The 15218-nt window shown below is 31.1% G+C and overlaps 1 protein-coding gene across 1 annotated transcript in view; it reads left to right on the top strand.

Annotated features, from left to right (window-relative positions):
- LOC106869541 (uncharacterized) overlaps positions 1 to 15218 on the top strand; it is a 502813-nt gene that overhangs the window by 232302 nt on the left and 255293 nt on the right. Inside the window, exons 125-138 of the mRNA XM_089360195.1 lie at positions 1202 to 1231; positions 2381 to 2410; positions 5148 to 5177; positions 6326 to 6355; positions 6673 to 6702; positions 6954 to 6983; positions 9265 to 9294; positions 10066 to 10095; positions 10637 to 10666; positions 11080 to 11109; positions 11865 to 11894; positions 12252 to 12281; positions 14718 to 14747; positions 15067 to 15096. Of these exons, the coding sequence (XP_089216321.1) occupies positions 1202 to 1231; positions 2381 to 2410; positions 5148 to 5177; positions 6326 to 6355; positions 6673 to 6702; positions 6954 to 6983; positions 9265 to 9294; positions 10066 to 10095; positions 10637 to 10666; positions 11080 to 11109; positions 11865 to 11894; positions 12252 to 12281; positions 14718 to 14747; positions 15067 to 15096 (420 nt within the window). The remainder of the gene's footprint in view (positions 1 to 1201; positions 1232 to 2380; positions 2411 to 5147; positions 5178 to 6325; positions 6356 to 6672; positions 6703 to 6953; positions 6984 to 9264; positions 9295 to 10065; positions 10096 to 10636; positions 10667 to 11079; positions 11110 to 11864; positions 11895 to 12251; positions 12282 to 14717; positions 14748 to 15066; positions 15097 to 15218) is intronic.

Below are 15218 nucleotides of genomic sequence, written 5' to 3'. Positions count from 1 at the left end.
AATTACGAAATGTAAATCTTCTTTTCGGATATATTTTCTGATGTACGGCTCCATATTATTTACAAGCAATACTCTATAAAATGTTGCATTTAATAAACTATTTGCATATATATATATATATATATATATATATATATATATATTATATATATATATATATATATATATATATATATATAATTTTATTTACATGGAAAATAATAGTTTCAGTATCACGTAACAAGAAACTTACAATCTAAATAAATGATCTGCTGACCTTTATTCATTCCACTGATGGTTTTAGAAACTTACATGACTTGGATGTATGGATATGTAATACATATTCCTAGAACAGTTAGACCAAACTTACAACTTATCGAACATTACATACACACACAAACCCTCTCTCTCTCTCTCTCTTTCTCTCTCTCTCTTTCTCTCTCTCTCTTTCTCTCTCTCTCTTTCTCTCTCTCTCTTTCTCTCTCTCTCTTTCTCTCTTTCTCTTTCTCTCTCTCTCTCTCTTTCTCTCTCTCTCTCTTTCTCTCTCTCTTTCTCTCTTTCTCTCTCTCTCTCTCTCTCTCTCTCTCTCTCACACACACACGCCACTCATGCTTGCAGAACTTCCTTGAAATAATATTTAAATTTTCCCTAAGCTACATTCAACCCTAATACAAAACAAATTGGAGAATGTAGTTTGGCATGTATGATCACCGCACACGCACACACACACACACACACACACACACACACACACACACACACACACACACACACACACACACACACACACAGAGGGATAACCATGACTTGAATGTGCCTGGTTAGAGATCCGCTCGATCAGAGCCAACTTGTACTAACAACTATATCAGTGCACTCTCATTAAATCAAATATCCCCTAAAAGCAAGTTATTTATCTAGGACCCATTCTGTTACTATTCTTGAAACGAATTTCGATTTTCATTCAAAGAATTTCCATTGTTCAATATGAAAATTTTCTCTTGTAATATTCTGTACACACCATTGTTGTGATTGAATCGCTACCATTCAATAACTGGCACACTTTTATTTCACTAAAATATATTCATAAGAAAACATAGACACCAACATGCAAATTATTTATATGTAAATGTTGGTTGAAATGAGGATATGTGTGTTCATCGTATGTTTAGATATATATATTTCAGTTAGACAATTATTGGATCTTATTTTAAATTTCCTTCAGAAAAACCATCAGATGTTGAATCCACATATGGTGAGTGATATACAAAACATCCCCACCCATGCTTTTATATTTCGCTTCACTGTCTATGTGTAAATTTATGTTCTTAAACAGAGGAAATCCGAAGTTACATGCATCTATATAACGAGGTCTTGACGCTTACGCTATGCATGCACAAGCGTTTAATCCTGTACAAATATAATACCGAACATTCTAAATGTTTACTGCCGGCTAATTATTCAGTTCATGTGCGCTTAATATATGTTGGTTAATATATGAAAATGTAGAACTCATTTTTACATATATATCAAGCAACTTAATGTTAGGTAATTTGTAACATTGAAACAAGCAGAACATGTTAACGTGTTGCTTGCTTTTTGCTTCTCCGTCATAGCAAATATGACTGATGTATAATGTTTTCGTTCGGAAGTGTAATACATGTATTATTACGTTCGTGATATTCTGTTTTTTTTTATTATGTACTAATATTACAGGACGGATGTTGCTATTTACGTTGATAGTTACTCCATAGAATTTAAACGTTCCTAACATATCACTAATATTGTAAAATCTTTGAGATATATTACAGAATAAGTAAATATATAATATATGCGATCACATTATTATATTAATGAACCATATTATCAACAACTAATTCACATCGATTTTTATCAACAATTCATCTAAAAATTTCAAATTCTACACAGATTTACATATAAAAACACACATCAATAAACAATTATATGTGTGTATGAGTGATTATCAAGGTTTTTCGCTTTTTTATGTATGCATGTGCTAATATAATAACTGAGCTGACAAATTGTAAAAAATATCCAGTTATTCTGCAGAAATTGTTTAGAAATATGTAACTCGCATATGTAAAACGGCTTGAGATTTCTTTCTCTAAACTAACTATTAACATAATTATATACTTTTCTTATGATGATATTCCAACAGTTTTATGATTTGTTTCTAGATAAAAATTACTTCATAATTCCTACCTCTTCTGTATTTTGGCAATAATACTCAATTCTTTTTGTAATGCATATTTCACGCGACAAAATAAATTGTTTTAGCGCTAGGAACTATTTTGTGCATATATATATATATAATTTTAATTTTTGCTACTCACGCGTCTTCTAAAGTATCTAATGTGATTGTTTTATTTCTGCCATTCACCAGAAAAACTTTTCGCGGTGAAATCTACTGTAGGTGAGTGAGACATTATTATCTATAAATGTCTTGCTTTTGCTTTGATTGTCAGTGTATTAGCTCTATTTGATTCCCGTAGTTCTGAACACCCTTCTTCTGCAGTTTCAGTTATAACGAATATTGAGTAAACACTTAGCAATACTTTCTATGTGACGTGTATATTTGTGTCATTGCTTGTGTCATTGCTAGCTGCAATACTATTTATGTTTCATCTTACAAATAAACGGATAAATCGTGACTTAATTTTATCCTGTTAATAACATTTTTCTCTCATGCAGAAATATTGACTTGAATTCACTTTTTAATTTGAAATAGTTCATGTCTTTATCTTTTGGTGTTTAGTGTCTACATTTAGATCATACCACTCAAAAACGAAAGAACCTAATAATTCATATATATTTATATTCTTGGTAAAATTTCTTATCACATGTATATGTTTGATTTTTACAACTAAGTGGAAAAAGGGCCTCGCCCATGATCGTTTCAGAGCCTCTGAAATTGCTAGGAATAAGAAAGGAATGTATCCTGTAATGTAAAGGTTTGTGTTTAAGAATTTCACAAACAAGTAGATCAGGGTCGGATCCCACGCCGTAATACCTTAGTAGATGGCGCTGTTCCAGAAGACAAAGTACTCCAATGTAGATTTAAATCCACAATATGGTAGAAATAAAATATTGAATACTCGAATTAGACAATGGCTAAATCTATGGAAAAACTGATCAAGAAGTATTGAACAACTTTGAAAAGAAAAAAAAGAATTGAGATGTAATTGCTTGAAAAGAGTTGCGTTAGAAATATTTTATTAGAGTAATAAGTTATTGAATCAGCAATTGATTTATTTAAAGCAAACAACCGAATTATAGAAAGTGGGTTAAAGGAGAAGACTGTCATACCGGCTTTAATAGTGCAAACAAAAGCACGAAACACAAATTTCGATGTTAACTACATCGGTTTTTCGATTTAAAGAAATTGAAAGTTAAAAACTTTTCTCTTTCGAGATGTTTAACAAAGTACTGATTTGAGATTTTGTAACTTTGTATCAACGTTTTTGATTACTTGCTCACATATCTCTTCAGATAATCGCCACATTATTGTGTATCCATTTATAAAGTAGCTGTTGAAATTCGTAACTACGAGTTAATTAATTCCATAAACGTTTTAACTATAAAATAATTCAGTGCAGTATTGTTCTTTACAATATAGATATAATAAAATCTCTAAGTTTTTCACAATATTTACATACTAAAATTTCCATCTACTCTTACTATATAATGAATTGTAATTCTCGTAGAAACTCATCTTTATAAAGCTTTTATATGTTGGGTTTAACCGAAATTTATTTGAAGTATAACAAATTTCAAAACGCTTACAAGAACCACATGTATTTCCTCAGTACGAGGGTCAGCTGAACTATTCATAGGCTGACTAAGATACTCTGATGGAATGCGACCAAATGAGGTTTATTTTTCAACATAGTCTCCCTTGCGATCCATACACTTCTTTCATCGATGTTGCAATGCTTGGATGCCATTGGTGAAAAACTTCCTCCTATTTGTCAAAAAAGAAGAAAAAAAACAACAGCAGCAGATATGACGTCATCATCACTGCGATACTGCTTCGCAGCTAAGTGTTTTTTTCTGTTGAGTAACAGATGATTGTCAGATGGAGACAAATCAGGAGAATAGGGAGGGTGATCAATCAGTTCAAAGTCACAGTCACGCACAGCAACCATTGAGACCAAGGACTTGTGTGCTGTCCCGCTGAAACAAGACCCCTTTTGTCAGTTTTCCTGGGTGTTTGATCTTGACAGTCTTTCGTAACAGCCGCAACAAGCTGGTATAGTACTACCCATTGATGGTGTGGCCCTTTCGAAGATAGTCAAATAAGCAATACCTTTTGCACCCCCAGACCATCACCCTCCCTACAGATGAAACGACCTTGATCTTTTTGAAGTAGGTGATAAGGGGTGTTTCCACTGCATAGATTCTCACTTTATTTCTGGCTCAATATGATGAAGTCAATACATTCTGGGTTATGAAACGTTCGAAGAAGCCAGCTGGATCTGCCTCAAACAACGTCAGGTTTTTTATCGTGATGCGATCGGCCTGATGCGCTTTTGATCAGGCGTCAGAAGACGTCGCACACATCAAGCTGAGACCTTCGTCATGCCAAATTCATTGTGCAGAATATTCTGAACTTTCTCACGGGATATGCTAATAGTATTAACTGCTAATAGTATTCATCTATCGCCAATCGCCTGTCATCCGTCAGCATGTGGTGAACACGATCAATGTTGTCTTCGGTGGTGGCAGTTGCAGGACATCTAGACATTGGGCCATTTTCAAAACTCTCTTTTCCCCCTCCTAAATTCAGCTGCTTACTATAGCACTGTTAAAACCGGAACTGATTCTCTAATGCAGCAACCACGTTGGCATGAATTTCCTTGGGGATCAGATCATTTTTCTGCATGTACTTCATAACACCACAGTGCAAAATTTTGCCCATTTTCAAGAGAAGTTGCTGCTAGTTACTTTGAATAGTCAGGTTTCAGTTTACCCGGATAAAAACAATGCAGTTATTATTAAGAAGTATTGAAATTAATGTATGCAAGATGTCACTCCTTCATTGACAGCCTATGAACTTTTCAGCCCACCTTCGTATATTTAGCGTTCGTCGGTATTATTTTCCCTATGCGATTAATCTGATGGAAATATATTTGCCTTTATCCTTTGATTAGCAAAACTTTCTGCAGTGGAATCTACAGTTGGTGAGTGAGAGATTATTCTTAAATGACTTCCTTGCTTGTGCTTGTTGCTCAGTGTCACTTCGATGTCTTCGTATGTCATTTTATCGTTTCTTGTTAATTATAGTCGGAAAATTTGCTTCGTTACATATGAGAAGGATAGTATGCGCTCTATTCTATTAGTCGATTATGTGTTACAGTAAAATTTAATTTTCATTTAATGTATTAGTAGTAAAAAAATCACGTTATTTTTCCACATAAGGATTTCGTTGAGAAATCAGAAACATATACGCCATTTTAATACAATGCAACTTCATATCATACTCACTATGTAATAAATAGTGTGACCTTTGATAAATATGTTCGTATTGAAACGTGAATGTCGTGTAGCTTTTGTTGCGATTTACCGAATTATTTAGTCAACCAATATATTCCCAAATATATTGGATGATTTTTCATTCATTTTATAAATGCATATTAGATTTAATGTTGCCAAGAATCAAAATTAACATTGCTGATTTTATGAGTTACCAAATTATAATATTTAAAATGAATGTTTTAAATGATTTCAACGCGTATTTGCTCGTATGTCTGTTCAACAATGCACCTAAAAGAAAAGTCTGACGCTGAAAGAAAAGTGATTCACACAAATTTGTCGTGTACCGTGTAAACAGTAATAAATTCTAAAATTAACTTTTATCATGTATCATTTCAATATCATTGATAATTAAATATGCATAAGTTTGTAAGAATCATTTGCAATACATTTGATTAATTTCTCAGATATTGCGATATTATAGCAATAGGCCTGAAACTTAATATAATTTGGATATGTAATTTTTTTCAAAATCATCATCTATAAATCTTAATAATTTGAACATATATATATATATATATATATATATATGTTCAAACACACACACGCACACACGCACACACGCACACGCACACGCACACACACACACACACACACACACACACACACACACACACACACACACACACACACATGTATGTATGCATGTATTTGTGTGTGTAGATAAATACACACGCGCTCGTAAAAATTCGAAGTGTAGGCAAGGCAATCACAAAATATTTTTAGATATATATTTTTCATCTGTTTCTATTTGACGTAAGTTCTCTATTATCATAATCTTTTATTCCATATTCAGAACAACCTTCTGAGGTCGAAACCACAGTTGGTAAGTGTTTCCTAATTAGGTTCTATAAAATTATATTAGTATGTCAATATAATTATTGTTATTACTTTCATTAGGATAAAGATTAATAGCATAATTTATCTAATTACGAACTAATATGTAAGCTATATCTTATGTGAATACATATTACATATTCAATATCAAATCATGTTCTCCATGGTATGTAAGAGTACAGTAATTAACATGAAAGTTTGCTGACGTATATTTCCGTGTAAATTCAGTGATAAATATTGGAAGTTTTATTTAGTTTACGAATTGATAAAGACAACAGTTAACTGATCCTGTTGTTAATTCCACAGAAATTATTAAAGAAACGGGATCTCGAATAGGTAAGCACATAGTTTCCTTTTGAATATATGAAAATATACCCAGGAAATATTACTGATGCAATTAATCCATGATATTAGATGTAAAGATAACAAATGCTATTATGAGTATCATAATACAAATGCAATATTTATGTACATAACGATACTATATTTATATACATAACTTTTTCAACAATTTTAGACACAAATCTGTGTTTATGTATGAACTATTTCTGCAACTTTCTCATTGTACTGTATTTTGTTTCATTCAGAAAAAACATCTGAAATTGAATCTACAGTTGGTGAGTCTACTTAGGAATAATTTTGCACGCTTTCAGTGTTTGACTTCCCTGTTCATATAAGGAATAAATATAGGGAATATTAGAAATATAAACTATGGAGTTACAACGGCCCGACTGTGCTAAGCAATGTTGAACTGAATATTATGTAACGTTTAGAACATATCTGTATATTAAGTCAATTTTATATTGACAACATGACGTTTAGTAATTCTGACTTCAAAAATGGCTACGTATGCATAATTTTTAATTTGCTTTGCGCTTTTTCTTCAAGAAATTTATTTTCCTTGAAAAATTCGTACATTTCTAACTTATATCTGGTGTCAATTACTTCGTTTGTCTGCTTTTCATAATTACATTTTTGCTTTATTTCCTTTTCATTTATATTTTTGAAATAACCGAAGACTACCCCTGAACTAGGTTGTAAAATACATCTTTAAAATGAATGGTGCAAGATATTGTCTAAATTCTAATGAATATTTTGCTCGATTATATATGTAGCGAATCAGTTGTGATTTTTATGTAGTCTCACTTTAATCCTGAATTATTATGTCAGTATCAATTTCTTGCAGTAACAAAGCACACACATCCATCAGCAGAAACATGCACCCACACTTACACTTATACGCATACATACATAAACACGCACCTCCATGCATTCAACTACGTTTGACTCGCGATTCTGTTGTCTAAAGTACTGTATACGAGGCACATTAGTTTCTCGTGTTTTCAATAGGTGGCTCCTCGGTTAGATCGACATATCGCGGTATATACTTATACAATTCTCTCTGATTCATATTCAATGGTGCCCTAGGAATTTGCTCTTACATTACTCATTTTACATCCCATAGATGTACTTTTTTTATTCCGGCAGCAACCTCTCTTATGTGTATAATACCACACTTCATTATTTCCTAACCTTCTGCATCAACCTTCATTCACATAAAACCTAGACAAATCACGTGAAACATGTGCTGATTCCAAGAATAATTACTTCAAAAACATCCTCTAACAGTGGTATGCAAATTTCGTCTCGTTTAGCATCGCAAAGGTACCGCTATACCTATCACTGTAAAGCACTGTACCTATCAAGAAAATATCCATCTCTTAAAAAAGAACGTAACTAGAACCCTCGAAGTTGCTCCAAATACTAGGCCTCACCATTTGAATCATGAAAGTGACTCCGTGTACTGCACAACCCCAAATCTCTTTCTGAGCTCATGGAAAAATGAGCATGACAAACTTAACTGAATCATTTTTACATCCACTTCTGTTAGTAGTAATTAATGCGGATTTCTACCGTATCTTCATCAAACTTCGCAATGCACAAACTTGGTAAATCTCCAAAATTTATGCTCTTCTTACTCATGTGTTTCCTTCTGTGGTCGCAGGTTTCCCAAGTGAGATAATTTTTAATAATAATTTACGGGATTAGAAATTTAAATTCAGGGAATTATATCAACAACAAAAAAAAAAAAGAAAAATGCACAAAATTCTCACAATTTCATTACTTCTTTTGCTTAGTTATTACGAAGTTCCTAAAATATCTAGTCGGTAGTAATTATGTTTAGTACTATTTCATTCTTTTTAAAAATCGTCAACTTGATATAACATGTGAATTATTAATTACGCATTTTTGAAGTAAGGCATTTCAGTACTTATGGAAATAATTACAGCCAGGACAAAATACATGGAATGTGTTATTTTTTTTTTACTTCATAGAGCACTTGTAGTTTAGCAATCGAGAGAAAGCAGAGAAAGATCTTAGGATAATAACTATTTCCAGGGAATTTTACCTTGTGAATATATTTTATAGTACCAATAATTTCAGTTTTTACCTAAAAACGCATTCAGGTGTTGTTTTGCGATATATTCTTTGAGATGTGACATTCGTTTCATGCTGCTATTTCATAATAGTAAAACTCTTCGTTATGCAGTAGAACAGACGTCTACTCTTGAATAAGTGACCAACAGTCAACAGTTTAAGGAGATTTACACGAAATCTCAGCTAGAACTGTTTTGCTTTTCTGATATATGCATCAGATATAGGTATATTTGCATATATATATATATATATATATATATATATATATATATATATATATATATATATATATATATATATATGTGTGTGTGTGTGTGTGTGTATGTATATATATATCCAATTTATATGCATTTACGTATTCTACATATCGAATTAAGAATCAATGCGCCAAATAATTAGAGAAACGTATAGACAAAGTAATTTTCAAATATTTAACTACATATTTTGTTAATTCCACAGAAATTGTAACAGAAAAAGTAACACGAACAGGTAATGTATTAAAATCTGAAACTTTTCTGCAACATTCATTTGTAATTGTTATATTTGTGTAATTAAATAGTTTAATTTTACTCCATCTGCACATGGCTTAGGTACTAATTTTCTATATCATTAAAGTTCTAGTGCCATGGTAGATGAACTTAGTCCGCTAAAGTTTAATTAGAATGGAAGACGTCCAGTCTTACATACATATATGTATGTATATCATATACATTTATATATGTATCTATGTGTATATGTATGTTCATATGCATGTATATATATATATATATATATATATATATATATATATCTATATATATCTATATATATATATATCTATATATATCTATATATATATATATCTATATATATATATATATATATATATATCTATATATATATATATATATATATATCTATATATATATATATCTATATATATATATATATATATATCTATATATATATATATCTATATATATATATATCTATATATATATATATCTATATATATATATATCTATATATATATATATATATATATATATATATATATATATATATATATATATATATATATATATATATATCTATATATATATATATATATATATATATATATATATATATATATATATATATATATGTGTGTGTGTGTGTTTATGAATAGGATAGCACATAAATATAATCTTCGTCATAAAACTAATTAGTGTATTTGACAGCGATAATATCTTTTTTGGTAACTGATTGAGGTATATATTTACCTTTATCTTTCTCTAGAAACACGGTCGGAAGTGGAATCTAGTGTTGGTGAGTGAGAGATAATTTATCGCTACTGTTTGTTGCTGAGATTCATTTTAATGTTTTCATGTTCTGTAATTTCTTCTTATATTTTGCTTTTTTGTAAATAAGAAGAAATATGCTGCAAATTTCTTTAAAAGCGGATCCAACGGCTATGCGATAAGTCCGGTGATATTCTTAATGTTCATATGATAAATTAGTCGAAAAAGCACATTTGTCATTTTATCCATATATCGATTTTGTAGAGATATATTACCCTAAATGCTATTATAATACAGTATATATGCGACGGAAACAGCATGTATGACTTTACCGCAATTATATAATTGATAATATAATTACTATCGTGTGTAATAATTATTTTGGAATGTCATGTAGCTTTTATCTTGAACCTGTGCTATGTATCGATTATATTTGCGCGCAATGTACATAAAGTTAAAATCGCTATAATTTTCGGAGTTCTCATTTAGATATTAGCTCTAATGTCGTTGGTAGGTTTATTTTCCCAAATGCCAGATACAATTACACTATTATTTTATTAATTTCGCAGATATTGTGACACAGGACGAGCGTCCGATAGGTGAGCATTCATCTACTTTAAAAATTACCAAATAGACTGAAATTACATGTTATATACTGTGTTTGTAATTCTTTCCAGAATCGTCTATATATATATATATTTGAAAATATTCAAAGTACCTTCACATTAACCTCGTCAAAATATTGTCGTACATTTGTTACTGCATAATATCATAAAATATTAAATCGTGGATTAAAAGAAACTTTTATCAGTTTATTACAATTACTGGCCATTTAATAACTCACTATAATTTGTTTCTTACCTTCCCTACAAATAGAAGATTGTGCAAATATATAGATTACGTAAGAGCATCGTGTAGAAGCGGAAAATAACGCGAAATGTATGATAATGTGTGTAGAAGGTAGTCCTTTTTTTTAATATTTGTTTTTTTTCTGCTTGTATATAAATCTTAGAACAACCTTCTGAGGCCGAAACCACAGTCGGTGAGTGTTTTCTAATTAGTTATTCTTAACATAAAGCATACATATGAATATTTTTGTTACTATTAATTTCCTATTAAGGTATGGTTCCATAATAAGTTTTACTAGTATACATGTTAGCAGTATAATTTGCCTTAATTCGAATAAATATGTAACGCATATTAATTATATTAAATTTAAGATATATATATATATATATAATAACTCTATAGTATTTCGAGACTTTACATTTCCATTAGTTTGGAACTTACTTCGGCATCTACGAGGGATGTATGAAAAGTCTTGAGCCTTACAAAAACAAAACATGGTACAAGACTTCTGCTGAAGGTACAACACTTCAAGGTTCAAAGGTCTTGAAGGCTCAAAAATTTTCACCCACCCCCTCGTAAGTGACTGAGAATACAATACTTTTCCCTGATTAGGAGGCCACGTTATCGCAGGGTTAAGTCTCTAGCTCTCATTAGTACTAGTTTTTAGCTAGTCAAAACAGCGTCAAATGATGTACATCGAAGACACAAGCTGCTCTACGGAATGTCTTCACAATTGTATTAAATAATAAACATTAATCTCATTAAATAATTAAATCAAAATCATAGTGAGTTACACTTTAAAATATTATCCTAAATATCCTAACAGTATCCATAAATATTTTCATGTAGATTTATTGACACATTTTATTGCATCTAGACTATTTAAAATTTGTAGATTTTACGAGTTGATCAAGGCATTAGGTAATTGTTATATTGTTAATTTCACAGAAATTGTTACAGAAACCGAATCTCGCATAGGTAAGCACTCTTAAAATAAATACATATATTCATCAAAATTCATATAAGTTTATTCTACAATAATATACAATACTTTATATTATAAACATTAAAATTGATATCTTTGTGTATTCATGAAAACTTACGAAGAAATATTTCTAATTCTAATTTATTAACAATATTTACAAAAGTGTGAATGACATACGTAAACATGTATCAATTAAATGAAGCTCGAATATTAAAGAAAGGAAATTATCTATTCGATAAATGTATTTTAATATAGATACATAAAATGTGTTTACATAAACACAAATTTATATTTGTATGTGAAATAATTGCGCTATGTAATTAATTCACTTTATTTTAACTTTCGTTCAGAAAAACCGTCAGAAGTTGAAACTACAGTTGGTGAGTCTAGTTTGTAAAAAATTGCTCGCTTTCAGTGTTTGGCTTCATAGTAAGTGTTTCGGATATAGCAAATAAAATACGAAGGGCTCTCTAACTACGCAAATGTGTATTATATTTGGTGTGTAAAACAAAATACATAGAAACGCATTGACATGTGCACTCTTTCCTCTTTCTCCCGTGAAGTCACATGCTACAATTCCACATGCGCCTATACATACTCAAGCAGATTCTCACATAAGCATATACACTAAGAAGAAAATGTTCAGAAAATAAAGACACACTTTACATTAATTATGTCGTATAGAAACAAAATACGTAAAGCGACAATAGCTCCAGTATTATTGTTGGCACTCCGTCGCTTACGACGTCGAGGGTTCCAGTTGATTCGATCAACGGAACAGCCTGCTCGTGAAATTAACGTGCAAGTGGCTGAGCACTCCACAGAAACGTGTACCCTTAACGTAGTTCTCGGGGATATTCAGCGTGACGCAGTGTGACAAGGCTGATCCTTTGAATTACAGGTACAACAGAAACAGGAAGTAAGAGTGAGAAAAAGTTGTGGTGAAAGAGTACAGCAGGGTTCGTCACCATCCCCTGCCGGAGCCTCGTGGAGCGTTAGGTATTTTCGCTCTATAAACACTCACAACGCCCGGTCTGGGAATCGAAACCGCGATCCTATGATCGCGAGTCCGCTGCCCTAACCACTGGGCCATTGCGCCTCCACTCCAATATAATACGCAGCGATGAATTAAAATATTTTAAGATTTTGTGCTTTATATATATGTATACCAAGTTTAATATATTTTGATCAATGCTTTTAAAATTATTTACTTGAAGCCTTGTCTTAACGAAGTTTACCCCCCCTTGGAGAATCTGTTCTTTTCTAACTTGCGGTTACTAGTGTATAACGTGTCTTCGTTTGTCCGAGAGATGATATCATTATTGTTTTATTCTGTTTATATTTGTGTTTCTGGAATATGCCTTGAACAGTACATTGTTCGTAGTGCAGTGAATGCTTCTTCTGATACATACATACATACATACATACATACATACATACATACATATATATACATATATATATATATATATATACATATATATATATATATATATATATATGTATATATATATATATATATGTATATATATATATATATATATGTATATATATATATATATATATGTATATATATATATATATATATATATATATATATATATATATATATGCGTGTGTATGTGTGCGAGTGTGTGTATTCATATATACACACACGTAGCAAAGGCTGAATCACAATGACGAGTCTTATTATTCTTATCGAGAAAATAGTTCGTTCTCGAAGAAATACCAACCAACCAACCAACTTTAGATAACTATGCTTCACAAAATAGTAAGCTCCCATATCTGGAAGGGTGCTTCTGCTATGCATGCAAATACCTTAGACTGCTAACCAATACGATCCAACTTCATACATGTGCTATATTGTTTCTTTAACTAATCCATTGCAACCTCAGGACTCAGTGCTTCTCGTATATGACTAATATATCACATATAGAGACAATATCGATTCATTCACTATTTCTCCTCTTTTCACGTATATTTTTCCACTACTCAGACCTTTCACAGACTACAGTATACATTTCTTCGTCCACAGCATTCTGGAATTTGGTGATTCGGTATTTTTGACCTTCAGTTTCTGACTTGTAACATTTCAAAGGAAATGCTACCCGTGTCAATCCCACAGTCTTCAAATGCCTATTAAGTCAGATTCACAACCCTTTCCTGTAGTGAAATCCAATAAAAACAGAACGAACACGAACGCACATATCCGCATTTCCACATACACTTCAGTATATATATATATATATATATATATATATATATATATATATATATATATATATATATATATATATAGATATATATATATATGTGTGTATGTGCGAGCATATGTATATATGTGAGTACATACATGCATACGTACATACATACATAAAACACACACTCACACACACACATACACAAAGTTGATTACTTCTGCGTTTATTCAACTGACTTGGCAAGATCCACTAAATGCTTTTTTCAAATATTTTGATTACCATACAAAATATTTGTCTGTCTGTCTATCTGTGTGTGTGTGTGTGTGTGTGTGCGCACGAATATATATGTATTTGGGCATCTACATCTTCGTATAGCTCCTATTAACGGAATTAACGCGTGAATTGACTGAGAATTCCAGAATTGTATACCTTTTAAAGCAATTCTTACAGACATAAACATATACATATCTTTTAATATTCATTATCGTTTTAATAATGTGCGTCTTTGTACTATAAGTATACAAATCAATATGAATAATATAAACGTGTGTTAATTGTGCACTTTGCTAGAATTTTTTTTGAGGCATTTAACTATATACTTTGTTAATTCCACAGAAGTTGTAACGGAGAAAGTAACTCGCACAGGTAAGATATTGTACAATTGATACTTGCAGTATGTATCCAATAAAGATTTATTTAAACGTGTGTTTATTTGTTAAATTACAAATAAAATCTAGACACTTATTGCATTTACATATCCTTTATGAGAACCTATACATTTCTAATAAATTTCAATTAATTTGTAATATATTCCTCGTTTCGGGTGGTCGAAATTACATTTCAAAGAATGCTTTATTTCAAAAAGGTACATAAATAATCCGTTCTACCTCAGTGTATTCAACGTTTGTGAGTCTTACTATTTGGATTCTTTAAATAACTGGTTTGTATATTTATCTTTCACTAGAAACACATCCTGAGGTTGAAACTTCAGTTGGTGAGTCATAAATTATTCTCAAATGATGTCTTGCTTCCGCTTGTCGCTGGGTTTCATTCAGATGTCTCGTTATTTTCTCGTGTAGTTTCTAGTACTTTGTTGGAAAAGAATGAATGTGCAGC

Source organism: Octopus bimaculoides, chromosome 1 (genome assembly GCF_046866305.1).
Source record: "Octopus bimaculoides isolate indiv1 chromosome 1, ASM4686630v1, whole genome shotgun sequence".
NCBI classification, from domain to species: domain Eukaryota; kingdom Metazoa; phylum Mollusca; class Cephalopoda; order Octopoda; family Octopodidae; genus Octopus; species Octopus bimaculoides.
Note: the sequence above shows the minus strand (reverse complement) of the source record. Positions and strands in the feature narration are given on the sequence as shown.